The following is a 14,230-nucleotide window of genomic DNA, read 5'->3' as shown; positions in this document are numbered from 1 at the left end:
GATTGAAGGACCAGGGTGGAAGTGGTAAATGTGTACTGCTGTTTGTTTTATTTATTTGTTTCTCCTACAGCCTAAGGCTTAGTTACCATTCGTATTTATTTTTCATCTGGGGAAGATCAAAACCATCTTACAAGTGAAACAAAGCGGTTGCTCAGTCGGCCGCCGCTGCTTCAAGGTAGTCTGGCTTCTCCCCACAGCTGTCCCCACTCTATGCCGGGAAGACCTGTGGCTTGTGTGGGAATTACAATGGCAACAAGGGTGACGACTTCCTCACCCCCGCGGGCCTGGTGGAGCCCCTGGTGGTGGACTTCGGGAACGCCTGGAAGCTGCACGGGGACTGCCAGGACCTGCGGAAGCAGCACAGCGATCCCTGTAGCCTCAACCCGCGCCTGAGTACGTGAGCTGCAGCGCCCAGCCCTCTGGCATTCGGGTGCATTAAATGGGACAGCGCACCCACCGTGGGGGTGGGGGGTGGGGAGCGGCAGTGCATGGAGCGAGGGTTAGGTGCACCTTTATTTTTACTATCAGCATTTGATTATCTGCAACTGGCTCATTTATTCTTCAAAGCTTCTTTATTGAATGCCCTCCTTGAGCCAAAGCCTGAGAAAGAAAAGAATAGTACATTTCCTGTCCCTGGATGTTCTGGTCTACAGGCGCGACAGCCACATGAAATTAGACTTGAATTATTGTAAGATAAATGGACTAAGGTGGCCACGTGCGGATTTGTCTGCAGCGGCAGTTCAGTCCTATAATAACATCCCCCTCTGACCCAAGCCATCGCTGACCACTTTCTTCTGTCAGTGGGTGTGTGTTCCAGAGCTGCGGTTTAATATGTATTTGAGCCAAATGTAATTAGGAAAGTAAATTGGCTGCAGAAGAAAAATTGCAATAAACTCCAGAGCCAAGAGTTGTTTTTGCAGAATCTGCTGCTGACAGAGAAGTGGGTGTGGGGGATTCAGGGTTGGAGCCATTGCTCTTCTCTTGGGTATGGGGTGTCAGAGTCCCTGTGATTGAGACTCTGAGGGGAGTGGCTCAGGGCTCCGTTCATCTTGGGCTTGATCCACTCTCTTCACCACAGCCAGGTTCGCAGAGGAGGCCTGCTCTCTCCTGACGTCCTCCACGTTCGAGGCCTGCCACCACACAGTCAGCCCTCTGCCCTACCTGCAGAACTGCCGCTACGACGTCTGCTCCTGCTCCGACGGCAGGGATTGTCTGTGCAATGCTGTGGCCAACTACGCTGAGGCCTGTGCGCGGAGAGGCGTGCACATCGCATGGCGCAAGTCCAACTTCTGTGGTGGGTCTCTACCCTACCGTCTGCCTGCTGCACCCCTCCAGGCACACAACCCAAACTCTACCGACACCTGTGGTCTTGGTCCAATTGGTCTTTTCAAAGCACTTTTTCTGCATCATTTCACTTGGAAATGGGCCCAGCAGCATTTTGACAAACCTGGGCTGTGCAGATAGTTCTTTTCACTTCCACCTCCTGGCAGGATGTAGTGGTGGAGGGGCTAGCTCTTCCAGCAGGGCAAGTTGGCGCTCCTACCTGGAGCCTTCCAGGAAGAGATCGCCTGTATCTGCTGCCACCTAGTGTTCATTACTGGTACGATCAGGTGTGGAGTGAATAGGTCCCAGGTCCCAGTGGGTCCCAACATTCCTGGAATCTGATGGAGGCGATGCCCGCTCACATAAATCCTTTGCTTATAACTGCTGGAAGCCATTGATGGACTCCTGGCAAAAATCTTTGGCACCATATAAAATTACACAAAGCTGAATAGCATCATTGTCCTGCTGACTTTTACATCTCCTTCTGCACTGGTAGATTCCTGGCGCCAAAGTTGGTCTCTGCTCCATGCTAGTGGGCGTCTAGAGTGGGAACACTTTTTTGTTGCCGTTATTGCTCTGGGGACATTTGCTAAGTGCCCAGTGTGGTCAGGCCATAGCAATGATGAGGAACTTGAACCTTCTTTTTTGAGTTCTCCCTAGGAGGTGCCTATCACATTGAATAAAAGGCAAAGCAGATAAAGGGCAGAGACAACCAAGGAAGGCTTTCAGGAGGAGGTGTACTTTACCATGGTTTTACAAGGTGCTCTCTTGAAAGAGAAGATTTGGTAGAATAGTAGTACTAAGGTGTGAAAGTGAGGCAGGCTTTCCATAAGCGTAAGATAGAGTGGATATTCTGATTTTTAGGGAGAAGATGTGTTTGGAGTCTAAAATGTAGGATGTCCTGACAGAAGCAGGAAAACAGGAGCTGTGAGCAGTGATAAAGGGATTAATATCATGTATTTGACGAGATGTTTAGGTGGGGGTTCTCTAGAAGTGTCAATATTTGGGGTCCACTGAGCCAACTCATGTTTCAAGTATAAGGAATCTCCTAACAAAGAGTAGAGTCAAAAGTAGGGATGAACAACAACAACAAAACTCTACAAATGCATGCAGTGGAGCCCGCCCTGTCCCTCCAACCCTGGGATGTCACAGGGAATCTTAGGTTGGCAGTGGCAAGAGCGCAGCTGAAGCCTTCCTGGCTGCTTACCTATGACTTACCAGCAACATGACCTTGACTCTTTGCTAGAGCCTCTGAACTCGAGTTTCTGGATTAGAAATTTAGAAATCGGGGAAAGTAATGAGTCAAGGAGTATGCCTTGGGCCCACCAATATTAGAAATTATGCACCACCAGTTAGCTGCAGCCTCCCATGGCGTTCCTGTTGTAAGATATTCGCCCAGAATGCCAAGGGCCATTGGAAGCATCTTAAAAATCTATCGCTATTCTTTATCTCCACTGAAGAGAACAGGGGAAATGGGCTGACACAGCCATGGCAGGGACTCAGTCTTGGGTATAGAATTTCCTGACTCTTGAGGCTTTATGATACTGGAGAAAGTGCTGGGTTGTGAGGAGGTAACTCTCTCTGGAGACATTCAAGGACGAGAGGTCTCTGTCTTGATGGGTGTATGTCACAAATGACCTTGGGTTGTTCCTCTGAGCCCAAAGGTGGTGGGCTCAACTCCTGGTTCTTGACTCCATCCTTTGTTGACCTAATGTCCCCTGGACCCACGTCTCATTTTCCCTTCCTGGGAAATGAACACAGCTCCCCAAACCACTGAGTCTCTCCACAGAAAGGAAGATGTCACACCAGTTGGGAACATTTATGGAGCAGGCACTTAAACATGTAGCTACTCCATGCTGTAAAGAGGTTCAGGAGCAACACAGTTTCCCCCTTGAAAATGGTCATGTTTCCTTTGGGAAGATGGGGTCCTTGAAGGTAAGGACCAAGGCTTACCATCTTTGCATCCCTGAGCCTTACACTGCCCCAGCATACAGTGGGTGCACAATACATGTCTTCTAAGCTGAAATATGCATTGCTTATTCTGGGAAAGAAGACTAAAGAAGAAATTACATAAGGCTTGAAGCCAGGCTGGAGATGGTCTGTCAGAAAAGGAGAGTTCCCAGCTCCAGCTTCTCTTTGATGGACGAAGAGTAGACTTACCCTTGTCACTGCAGACTCAGTGGCTTGAAAGGGATCGCTGTTTTGTCGGCCAGCACATCCCATCTTCCCCTCTCCTCCCTCTGCACATTCATCCAGTGGCTCAAACTCTCCACTCTGTCAGAGAAAAGTCAAGGTCTCAGTGATTAGAGGGCTCCCTGTCTTCCCAGCTACCTTCAAACACCAAGTCAAAGGTGGTGGCAGGAGGGAGGCTGCAGGGTCTCGCCAGAGGTTCGTGGTCAGTGGTGACTTCTACAGCTTCTGCGAGATGCTCCGCTTGTGGGCTTCTGCTGAGGAAATGAGAGGCAAGGATTCTAACAGTCCTAGGAAGATTGTGTCCCCAGAATGGGGCTTTCATTGCTTGTACAGCAGCTAGTGAGCACAGGGAAGGCATTTTGGAAGGGTAAAAGGCACCCCACATCTCCCATGTCTGTCTTACCCTCCCAGAAAAGAATTGCATCCTCAGAGTATTTGTTAGACTACCAGGACACACTGACCACAATGCAGGAGTGCCAGGCCTTTGGTTTGGATCTTTCTCTGGAATATTCCTCCCATCCCAAGCCTGATGAGCTGGGCCTGTGTTTCCCCAGCAATGTTATTAGTAATAATAACACTGAACACTTACTGTATGCCAACCATGCCTCTAAAGGTGTTGGTTTATTTAATTTTCACAAAGACCCAGGCAGATATTGTTATTGTATTCCAGTGAGGATAATGCTCAAGGTCATGTAGCTAATTAGTGGTGGAACTGGGGCTTGAACCTGGGTATTTGGGGGTGTAGAGCCCTTGCTCTCAGCTGCTTCAGCACTCTGCTCTATTTCTTTCTGGTTTTTGTCTCTTGTGTCATTTCTGTATTTGGCCGAGGCGGTGGGGGGCTGTGGGAAGGTGGGGGATGCCCACTTTTCTGGAGTAGGTATAAGAGTGTCTCTGTTCTTTATGACTTACATGTTTCTCAGAGGGACTGTTTCCTTTTTAGAGTAGAATGATTCAGAGCATGACCTTCAGGGCTGTAGAGACCTCAAATCTTGCTGCTGCTTCTTCCTGGGAGGCATGACATCAACAGTCCCTTAGCTCAAATCTTAGTTTTCTCACTTCTGGAAAGAGGGTGACAAGAGCTAACTCACCGAGTTAGCTGAAACCTCTGTGAAGAGCAGGGCACACAGTAGGTGCTCAACAGATGGTAGTCATTAATGTCATCACCATCATGGTGATGCTCATGCCTGTTACTCCCAGTTCTTTTAAATATTCAAATCCACCAGAATTTCTACCATGTCCTGGGCTTGGAGATCTCAGATGTGACTCAAACAATGCTCCCTCTGGTTAAGATGGGGAGAAACGTGTGCATTCATAACTATAATACCTTCCTTCATCTCCCTTCCCTTCTGATTTTCTTGTGTGCCTGAAGGTATGCTTTTGTTCATCGTGGGAAAGGAAGGTAGTGATTACGCAGATATCATTGGGGGTCCTGGCTGCAAGGGGTGGTACTCATGTCCTTGTCATCCTTCCTCCCTCTCCCTTCCCTTCCAGCGCTGCACTGCCCCGAGGGCCAGGTGTTCCTGCAGTGTGGGACACCCTGCAACCTGACCTGCCGCTCCCTCTCTTACCCGGATGAAGAATGTGATGAGGTCTGTCTGGAGGGCTGCTTCTGCCCCCCAGGGCTCTACCAGGATGAAAGGGGGGACTGTGTGCCCAAGTCACAGTGCCCCTGTTACTATGATGGTGAGATCTTCCAGCCTGCGGACATCTTCTCAGACCACCACACCATGTGGTAAGTGCAGGCAGCTGGGCTAGGGGATTGTGCTGCACAGCGCCAGACAGGAAAATGGACCTCCAAGTCTTGTATTTTGTGGCTGAGTAACTGAAGCCCAGGAAGGAAGTGACTCGTCCAGACTCACATAGCAAGTCAGAGGCAGAGCTGGGATTTTACCAAGGTCTTCTGATTTTCTTATTATGCAGAAAACTAGAAACTCAGACCATATCAGTAAGCATTTTTGAACTTTATGGCCAACTATAACATGTCCCATTTCCATGCTCTAGGCCTCTGTTTCCCTCTTCTGAAACAGGAAATGGGAGATTTCTCTTTCTCTCCCCTTCAGCCTCCTTTCAGTGTTCTCAGGCTGAATGAAGCATTTGATGCAGAAGAAAATCTGCCATAGCAGTATTGCCTCATGGTGCATCACTGTCTTAATCCATTTTTACGTTGCTATAACAAAATACTCGAGACTGGGTACTTTATAAGAAAAAGAGATCCAAAGTTGTGCAGCTGCCTCTGATGAAGATCCCATGCTACATTATAACATGGCAGATTTACCACATGGCAGGAGAGTGTGTGAGTGGTGAGCAGAGGGCGCAGAAGACAGCAAACATGGAGTGGCTTAATTTTTTTAGATGTTAATGGGCCTTTATTTTGTTCATCTATTTATATGTGGTGCTGAGAATCAAACCCAGTGCCTCACACATGCTAGGCAAGCACTCTATCACTGAGCCACAACCCCAGTTCCCGTGTGGCTTGATTTTTAACCAGCCATTCTCTTGATAACTAATCCAGTCCCTCTTGATATAACTAACTCCTGCAAGATGGGCATTAATCCCTTTGAGGGTAGTGCCTCCATGCAGTTCTTCCCAACCTCTAGATTTTATTTCTTATCGTTCCCACCAGCCCTCAACACTGTGACACTGGAGACAAAGCTTCCAGCATAAGCATTTTTTTGGGGGGTGGGGAGAGCTAGGGGGAAACTACATCCAAGCCATATCATAGCTATCCTGGTTGAAATCATGTACATCCTTCATGCACATGCAGAGGAGGTCATCATGCTTGCTTCTCACAGTTCTTTGCCCAGTCTGCCCTGACAGTCAGTGTCAACAAGGCTGATGAGATCACAGAAGAATTTTGCCACAGAACATTTATAGGGCAAACATTTACCTGTTACCTGTTTTGTCCCAGGTTCTGGCTAAGAATTGGTGATCTAAACGTGAGCCAGACTCAGTGTGGTCTCCAAAGAAGCTGACTGTCTACTAGGGAAGACCAGTTAAAATGCCCCGATTATGGAAAATTTCAGAAAGACACTAAAGCAGATAAAACAATATAAGAAACTTTAACATATGCATCCTTAGTTTCAATGATTATCTTATTTATTGCCTCCTCTCCCTTACAGCTAGAATAGTTTAAATAAAACCTCAGATATCATATCATTTTATTTGTAAATAATTTAATAGGTATTTCTAACAGAAAAACACTTTATTATAAACATAAAGATAACCATAGTACCATTACTAATCCAAACATTAACAATAGTTTCTTAACAACATCTAATAATCAGTCCATATTCACTTTCTCCTAATTATCTCAAACTTTGTATGACTGGTTCTTTCAAATCTAGATTCAAAGCCTGCGCTTTGCATTGCATATGAATCTTTTTCTCATCAGTTCAGTGATATTAATTTGCAGTCCTTCCCAGCTTCATGTACCCAAAGCTTTTTGTTTATACTTCTATTGAAACAGTGATTAGTATTGAACTAATTTCCTGTATTTCAGGAAAATGTGTTGGGCCTCACCCCTGGACCATGACTGCCCCAAGAGTAGAGGCCATACCTTCAGCTCTAATCCCCCAGTACCTAACACAGTTCTGGTTGGAGTTGCAGTAATCTTAACTTTTGGTAGACTTGTCATCTAAGAGATATAAAAAGCCCTACTCATTCAGAAAGGGGAATATTAATTCCATTTGGGGGGAATTGGGCAAGACTCCAGGAAGGAGGTAGCTTTTGACCTGGAGGAGGATTGCCATGGTGGGGGTGGGGTGGGATGATGGGTGGAGGGTGGCTTTAGAGGAAGCAGAGGACGAGGGACACAGCACACAAGGAGTGTTCACAATCACCAAGGTAACTCCTCTAGTGGGAACATGGGTTGCATGAAGGGGAGTATTAGCCAGCTTTCCATTACTGTAATGAATACCAGAGACGAGTCAACTTAAAAGAGGAAAGGTGTCTTTTGCTCACATTTTTAAAGCTTTCAGTCCATGACAGATTGGCCCTGTTGCTCTGGGCCTATGCATCACAGTACATCATGGTGGGAGCATGTCCATGGTGGAGGCCCATTCACTTCATGGTGGCTGAGTGCAAAGGAGAAAGAAAGAGATCAGGATCCCACAGTTTCCTTGGGGGGGCTCACCAACAATGACCCCAAACCTCATCTCCTAACGGTTCTACCACCTCTCCCAATAGCCCCAAACTGGGGACTGAACCTTTAACTCATGGACCCATGGCTGGGCATTCCAGATCCAAACTACGGTAGGCCTGTAAGACAGGAGTCAGGCTGGGAACAGGATCAGGGGTCTTTGAAAGAAGTGGGGGGCTCACTTTGCAGTAGGCAAAATGGCCCTTGGAAGGTTTTGAACAGGGAGCAGGTAGGATGAAGTGGAGTATCAGGGAGGGGGTTCTGGAGGCCACATGGGAGTGAAGGTGAGGAGACCAGTTGTACCCAAGTGTCAATATAGAATGAAACAAAGGTAGGAAGGCCCTGGACCAGGTAATGGCAGTGGGAATGGGGAGTTGGGGGCAGAATCTGGAGCCATTGGAGGTGTGAATAGACTGTGGGGTATTTGAGAGCACCAGGGGTTGATGATGGCCCCAGGGCTTTGAACCTGAATGCCTGAGAGGATGGAGATGGCAGGAGCTGTGGGAGGGCTCTCAAGAGTAGAGGGCAGATGGTGAGTTTGCTTTTGGCCTTCATGACTTTGAGTTACTAAGAGGATATCTTGGTGAGTAAATGGAACCAACAGCTTGAATTAGAGGGTTGGCATTTGAGGGGCGATTGAGCTGGAGGTAACAGTTGCAGCTGTGAGAGTGGCACAAAGAGGAGTGGGACAAAGAGCAGGAAAGACGACTGAGTCCAAGCTCAGTCAGAGGGTAAGAGGAGGACCAGGGATCCTGTGAGAGAGGGCAGAGGTACTAGGCTAGCTGGAAGGGCAGACCAAGATGGTGCCAGGGCACGAGGAATAAGGGAAGAAGGTAATATGAACAACCTTACTCCATGGAACAGCCATGCTTATGTCCCTTATCTAGAAAGGTCCTGTATTTGTATATAACCGATGCACATCCTGCCATGTTCTTGAAAGTCATCTCTAGATTACCTATGATGCCAAACTCAATATAACTGCTAGGTAAATAGATGTCACACTGTATAGTTTTGGGAATAATGACAAGAAACAAAGTCTGTACATGTTTAGTGCAGGTATAATTTTTTTTCCTGAATACTTTTGATCTGCAGCTGTTGAATCTGCAGAGGCAGCACCCATAGATATGGAGGGCCACTGTCATGTCATCCTCTGCCGGTGTGATCTTTTGGCTTTAGCTCAGTGGTCACTTTCCTACAGTTGTCCAGCTATATTTTCCAAGGTGTTTTCCTCTAGGAACTTAAAAAATGCTTGCTTTTTTAGTAAAGAATTTGAGGCTTAGAGAGCATCTCACTTTCCCAAATCATCCAGAAAGTGATTAGAGCCCAAGGACTCTTGAATTCTTCAAATTACACTGAGAACAGACTGTTGAATTTTGGTGACCAGAAGGTCAGGGTGGCCCCCTGCTACAGTACTGTGGTGAGGAAAGAAGTCAATCTACAGAAACTGGGGTGACTTGGGGGCAGCAGCTGTCATCAGTTATTTTCCCATAGCAGGGAAGGTGGGAGGTGGCATGCAGCGGCCCCCGGTGAACATGGCTGGGAAATAGCCCTGGCTTCGGTCTCTCTTCAGGGTTTGACATCAGTGACATCCCATGACTGTATCTTCTTCCTGTTCTAGGGCTCAATGCTATTGATGGTTCTCTTTCTCCATTTCATGTAGAAAATTGGGTTTCATGGAGAATGTGCGCCCGAAGGAACTCAGGGCTTGTGATTTTTATTGGCTATTTATTTTTATTCATTAAGCATCAAACTAGAGGGTGACAGCAGGAGGAAATGCTGGCGATGCCCGTGGACAGGTGGAAGGAAGGTGCACACCCATTTGCCCTGGGCTTCTTCACATCCTTCCATTGGTCACACTGACGGGCAGCCCAGCAGGGCTTCCTCTGCTGCAGGCCAGGCTCCAGCCAGGAATGGACCGAAATTCTAGTGTTTTACAGCCCAGTGGAGCAGCGACAGTTAACAATGATTTATTGTTTTTTTTCAAAATAGTTGGAAGAAAGAAGTTTGCCTCAACACCAAGCACTGATAGAACTTTAAGGTGGTGGGTCTGTCAATTATCCTGATTGCATATTGTGTATGTGTGAAAAAATATCACATCATACCCCATGAATGTACAATTACCTGTTAATTAAAAATAAAAACACCCAGGTGTGGTGGTGCACACCTATAATCCCAGAGATTCAGGAGGCTGAGGCAGGAGGATTATATGTTCAAAGCCAACCTCAGCAACTTAGAGAGGCCCTAAGGACTTAGTGAGACCCTGTCTCAAAAAAAAAAAAAAAAAAAAAAAAAAAAAAGGGCTCGGGATGTAGCTCAGTGGTGAAGTGCCCTTGGGTTCAATCCCTGGTACCAAAAACAAACAAATAAAAAACTCCCCCAAATAAAACAAAACAAAACCACAAAAACACATTGGGTACTTTATGTAAAGCCTTATGCTGGATTTTAGTGATATAATGGTGAGCAAGACCAGTTATAGCTTTGACCCTCATGGATTTTATAGTCTAGTGAGAGACAGATGTTAACCAGATTTAAAAAAAAAAAAAAAGCCCAAGTACTTATAAAGTTACAAGTGTAGTGTTCTGGGAAGAGAAATACCTGATCTATGAGAACTGGAGATGAGTCTGGGGCAAAGAAGGTGGTACATGAGTGTGAGTGTTGGGCAGAAGTGACATCAGCTCAGAGGAAACTGTGCAAAAACCCTGTGTGTAAAGGGTTCGAGCTTCACAGAAGGCCAGCCGGCCGGAGCGGGAGAGGAAGGCAGGGGTCACATCACACAGGGATTTGGTCTTTATCCAAAGGCCTGTGGAGGGGAAGCTGTTGATGGAGTCAAGCAGTGACGTGACATAATCAGATTAAGGTTTTGAAAAGATTCTTGGCTGTGAAGAGGGGTGTTTTTGGAGAGGCAAGCACAGGCACAGGGATGTTGGCTAGGAGACTTCTGCGTCGTGCAGGCAGGAGGCGGTGACACCTCGTCTCCTGGTAGTGAAGATAAGAGAAGTGGCTACGAATCTCAGCCATTCTAGTGTTTTATAGCCCAGTGGAGTGGCTACAGTTAAGAATGTGAGGGCTTGGTGATGGGAGAGGGAGAGGGCAGTGTCAGGATGGACCTTGGCTTTCTGGCTGTGAGATCAGATCAGATGGCTAGTGGTAACGGTCAACGGATCAGCCTGGCCTTGAGACACCAGAGAAAGCCATCCTGCAGGCATGTGCAGATATGGGTCCAGGTTTCAAAGGAGAGGTTCAAGAGGCTGCTGGAAAGTTGCGAGTCATCTCTGGAATTGGGGCTGTGGCATGGATGGCACTAGAGTGTGAGAAGCAGAGAGGGTGCAGGATGGAGCCTGGGGAATGCTGACATTCAAAGACCAGGCCAAGGCACAGGTGAGCCACAGTCCAGGTTGAGAAGGAGCAACCAGGGACGTAGGAGGAACTAGGGGAGATTTAAAAAAAAATTCTCTAAAAGAACAGTGTCAGTTGTTTTACTTACTTATTTAACAATAAGTAAAGTTGAAGGGGATAAAATCAGAAAAAGAACTGAAAATCGTTCTATGGGATATGATGATGTGGAAGTCATGGGTGACCTTAGTAAGGCAGGCTTTACAGAGTGATGGGGCTGGGAGACCAGCTGTAAGGGGCAGAGAGCGAGGGACAGATAGGAAACGGGACAGCAAGTGCTGAGGACTCTTGCAAAGTCGGGTTGTGTCTTCCCCTCTGCAGCTACTGTGAGGATGGCTTCATGCACTGCACCACCAGTGGAGCCCCGGGAAGCCTGTGGCCAGACACTGTCCTCAGCAATCCCCTGTCCCATCGCAGTGAGTACTGTACTCCCAGAACACTATTCGCTTCTCCTCTGCCCTGACTCTTGAAGCATGGAGTCTGGAGAGAGCCGGTGCACTGTCTGATGTGTGTGTGTGTGTGTGTGTGTGTATTCAGGTGCATGTCTGGTTTTGTCCAGCTTTGCTACAATTTCTGGGTTTGTGTGAGTGACTTTCAGGCCTACGCCTGTCTTTTTGCATGTGTAAATCCAAATTACCAAGTCAAGAACTATTTTATTCTGTGGAAGGGAAAGGCCAAATATCTGCAAGATGGATTTGTGTGACCTCCGTTTTGCCTGCGTTGACCTTAGCCTGGTGAACAGTGGGGTGGGTCTGTTGCTTTGATTGTGATGGCAGTCACCCTTCTTTGATGGCCTCTTGCTTCCTATGGACATGCCGAGCAGGTCCCCTCTTTGAAAACTTCTCAAATGAATTTGAAAGAGTGGGGTTTGTCTTGCACACCTCCAGGGTGGATGAGGGAAAGGGTTCCCCTCCAGAGGGATGGGCTGGCTGAGAAATAAAAGCAAATAGTACTACAAAATAACCACAGGACAGAAATATAGTTTCAGAGCTTGGGCAGCGACGGGCCAAGCTGACCAGAAGGGTGCAGCTTCTAATAAAGATGGAACCTGGGCATGCTTTATTTATAGCGTTATAGATCAAAGGGGATTGGTAGGTAGAAGGTTTCAGGGTGCTTGCTTCTTCACGGAAAAACAGATATAGGTGGGGGTAGGCAGGCTGTTTGGCCTTTCGTGGTTCAGGCCCATCTCCGGTGTTGTGTGGGACCTTTTGGCAGAGCTGGGTGGGAGTTCACATGTATTGGGCCATCTCACCAGCCGGAGTGCTGCTGTGAGTTCCCAGATACCTGATCTTCCCACTCAGTGGCTTCAATGCCAATCTGGTCCACACACATTTCATGGGTGGATTCCTGCAGGTTTGGGACAGTTGCTCTCAGCTTGAAGGTCCTGATGGTTGCTGTCCTGTTTAAGGACAAGACACAGAGCGGGCTGACCGTGTGCTGGTGGGACCATTCATGTTTCTGGATCACAGGAACTCTCCTTGCTTCCAGAAGGCTCATTCTTTCTTAGAAAGGAGTCTCCCAGTGCAAGGGACATAAATGGACCATTTCAACCTCCAGCTTGACCACTTCTGTCTCTGCCTCTCCCTTTCCATGAGACTCTTTCCCCCCAGGTAACCCAGATCTGTGCCACATCCTTGGCTTTCCAGCTTTCCCTTGGTGAGGCATCTGGCTCCCTGTGTGATTGACTGTGGGAGCCTCTCTCTCTCGGCCCAGATTTGGGGCAAGGTAACAAATATGGGGATGGCTCACAGGTTGAAATCAGAATGTGTGACTCGAGGCCACGAGTCCTTCTACCTGTCTCTTCCCCTCCCTCTGGCGGCGCTCCCCAGGATCCCAACCTTCCCTGCATCTTGCCTCTTAGACCTGCCCTGAAGGTTCCTCTTGCTCAGAGTCTTCTGGTCTAGACACCGGAAGGCATTGAATCTTTTTCAGTCAGGAAACTCCAAGAATTTTGTGCAGATTGGGAAAAGCCACATAACTGTTCAGAGTTTCAGCTTCCCAACACATTTTTCATATAAAAATAAGGCCGGGAATTCTGCTTTTGTTGCATACAGGAGATGGTAAGTGCTCTAAGTGCTATTAAGTACACCAGTTTTTTTGTTTGTTTGTTTTAAAGAAAGGCATGGTATCAAACATCTACTCTTATTATTATCCAATCAGCCACGGGTATCTATGATTTGCCAGGAAATATGATCTCTCAATGAACAAAATAGATAAAAGATTTCTGCCTTCATGAAGCACACATCTTATGGGGCTGAGTGGAGTGGAGTAGTGTGGACAATCAACAAATAAGAGAGATATGTAGTTGATCAGATGGTGAGAAAAACATGATCAGATGGAGGAAAACAAAGCAGGGTGGGGAGACTGGAGTGCCTGGGGTCTGAGTACTGTAAATGTTAATGGGGTGGCCCAGCAGAGGCTGGCATTTGAGCAATCAGCTTTTGGAAGTCTTTGTGGTTGAATGGGTTCTTCCTTCACAAGTTGTAACCATCTTAGGAATAGTTTTGTGGGTCCCACTAAGGCTCCAATTTAACTTCTAAACCCAAGTCTTTGAAAGCCTGGGTCTGGAAATTGCTGCAATATGTGCTGATTCAATGCAACCTGCTACAGTGGGATCGGCAGGGGGGATAAGAAGTGGGGGCCGGGCCATCGGATGAATGCTGGGGTCATAAGAGTTGTCACCAGTATAGGCCAAAGCTCTAAAGCTCCAATGAGTAGGTGAGGTGTCACCTTGGTCCCATGTGGGGACCTGGCTCAGGGTTCAGCCCCACTGAGCATCATCTTGTCCCAGGGACTAGGCAGCTCTGAGTCTCTCAAATGAGTGACAGCACCTAGGGCATCAAAGGACAGTGCCGAAGGCAGATCTATTTACTCCTTCACTAATCACATCTGATTTCTCTACCTTTAAGGCAAAAGGAGCCTATCCTGTCGGCCACCCATGGTCAAGTTGGTGTGTCCTGCTGACAATCCGCGAGCTGAGGGGCTGGAGTGTGCTAAGACGTGCCAGAACTATGACCTGGAGTGCATGAGCATGGGCTGCGTCTCTGGCTGCCTCTGCCCCCCAGGCATGGTGAGCTTCCCTGTGGGTGGGTACCTTCCCTTCCGTTTTCCTGCAGGTGGGAATGAGTGATGGGCTATGGAGTCAGAGAGAGGAAGAACAACAGCCAGACAAGGATGGCCATG

General features: G+C 47.6%; 1 protein-coding gene across 1 annotated transcript in view; it reads left to right on the top strand.

The window, feature by feature from the left end:
- Nucleotides 1-14,230, top strand: part of Vwf (von Willebrand factor) — a 162,995-nt gene that overhangs the window by 51,872 nt on the left and 96,893 nt on the right. Inside the window, exons 14-18 of the mRNA XM_027951103.3 lie at nt 198-393; nt 1,079-1,294; nt 5,008-5,248; nt 11,369-11,463; nt 13,957-14,117. Coding sequence (XP_027806904.2) covers nt 198-393; nt 1,079-1,294; nt 5,008-5,248; nt 11,369-11,463; nt 13,957-14,117 — 909 coding nt within the window. The remainder of the gene's footprint in view (nt 1-197; nt 394-1,078; nt 1,295-5,007; nt 5,249-11,368; nt 11,464-13,956; nt 14,118-14,230) is intronic.

This window comes from Marmota flaviventris, chromosome 3 (assembly GCF_047511675.1).
Source record: "Marmota flaviventris isolate mMarFla1 chromosome 3, mMarFla1.hap1, whole genome shotgun sequence".
In the NCBI taxonomy this organism is placed as follows: domain Eukaryota; kingdom Metazoa; phylum Chordata; class Mammalia; order Rodentia; family Sciuridae; genus Marmota; species Marmota flaviventris.
Note: the sequence above shows the minus strand (reverse complement) of the source record. Positions and strands in the feature narration are given on the sequence as shown.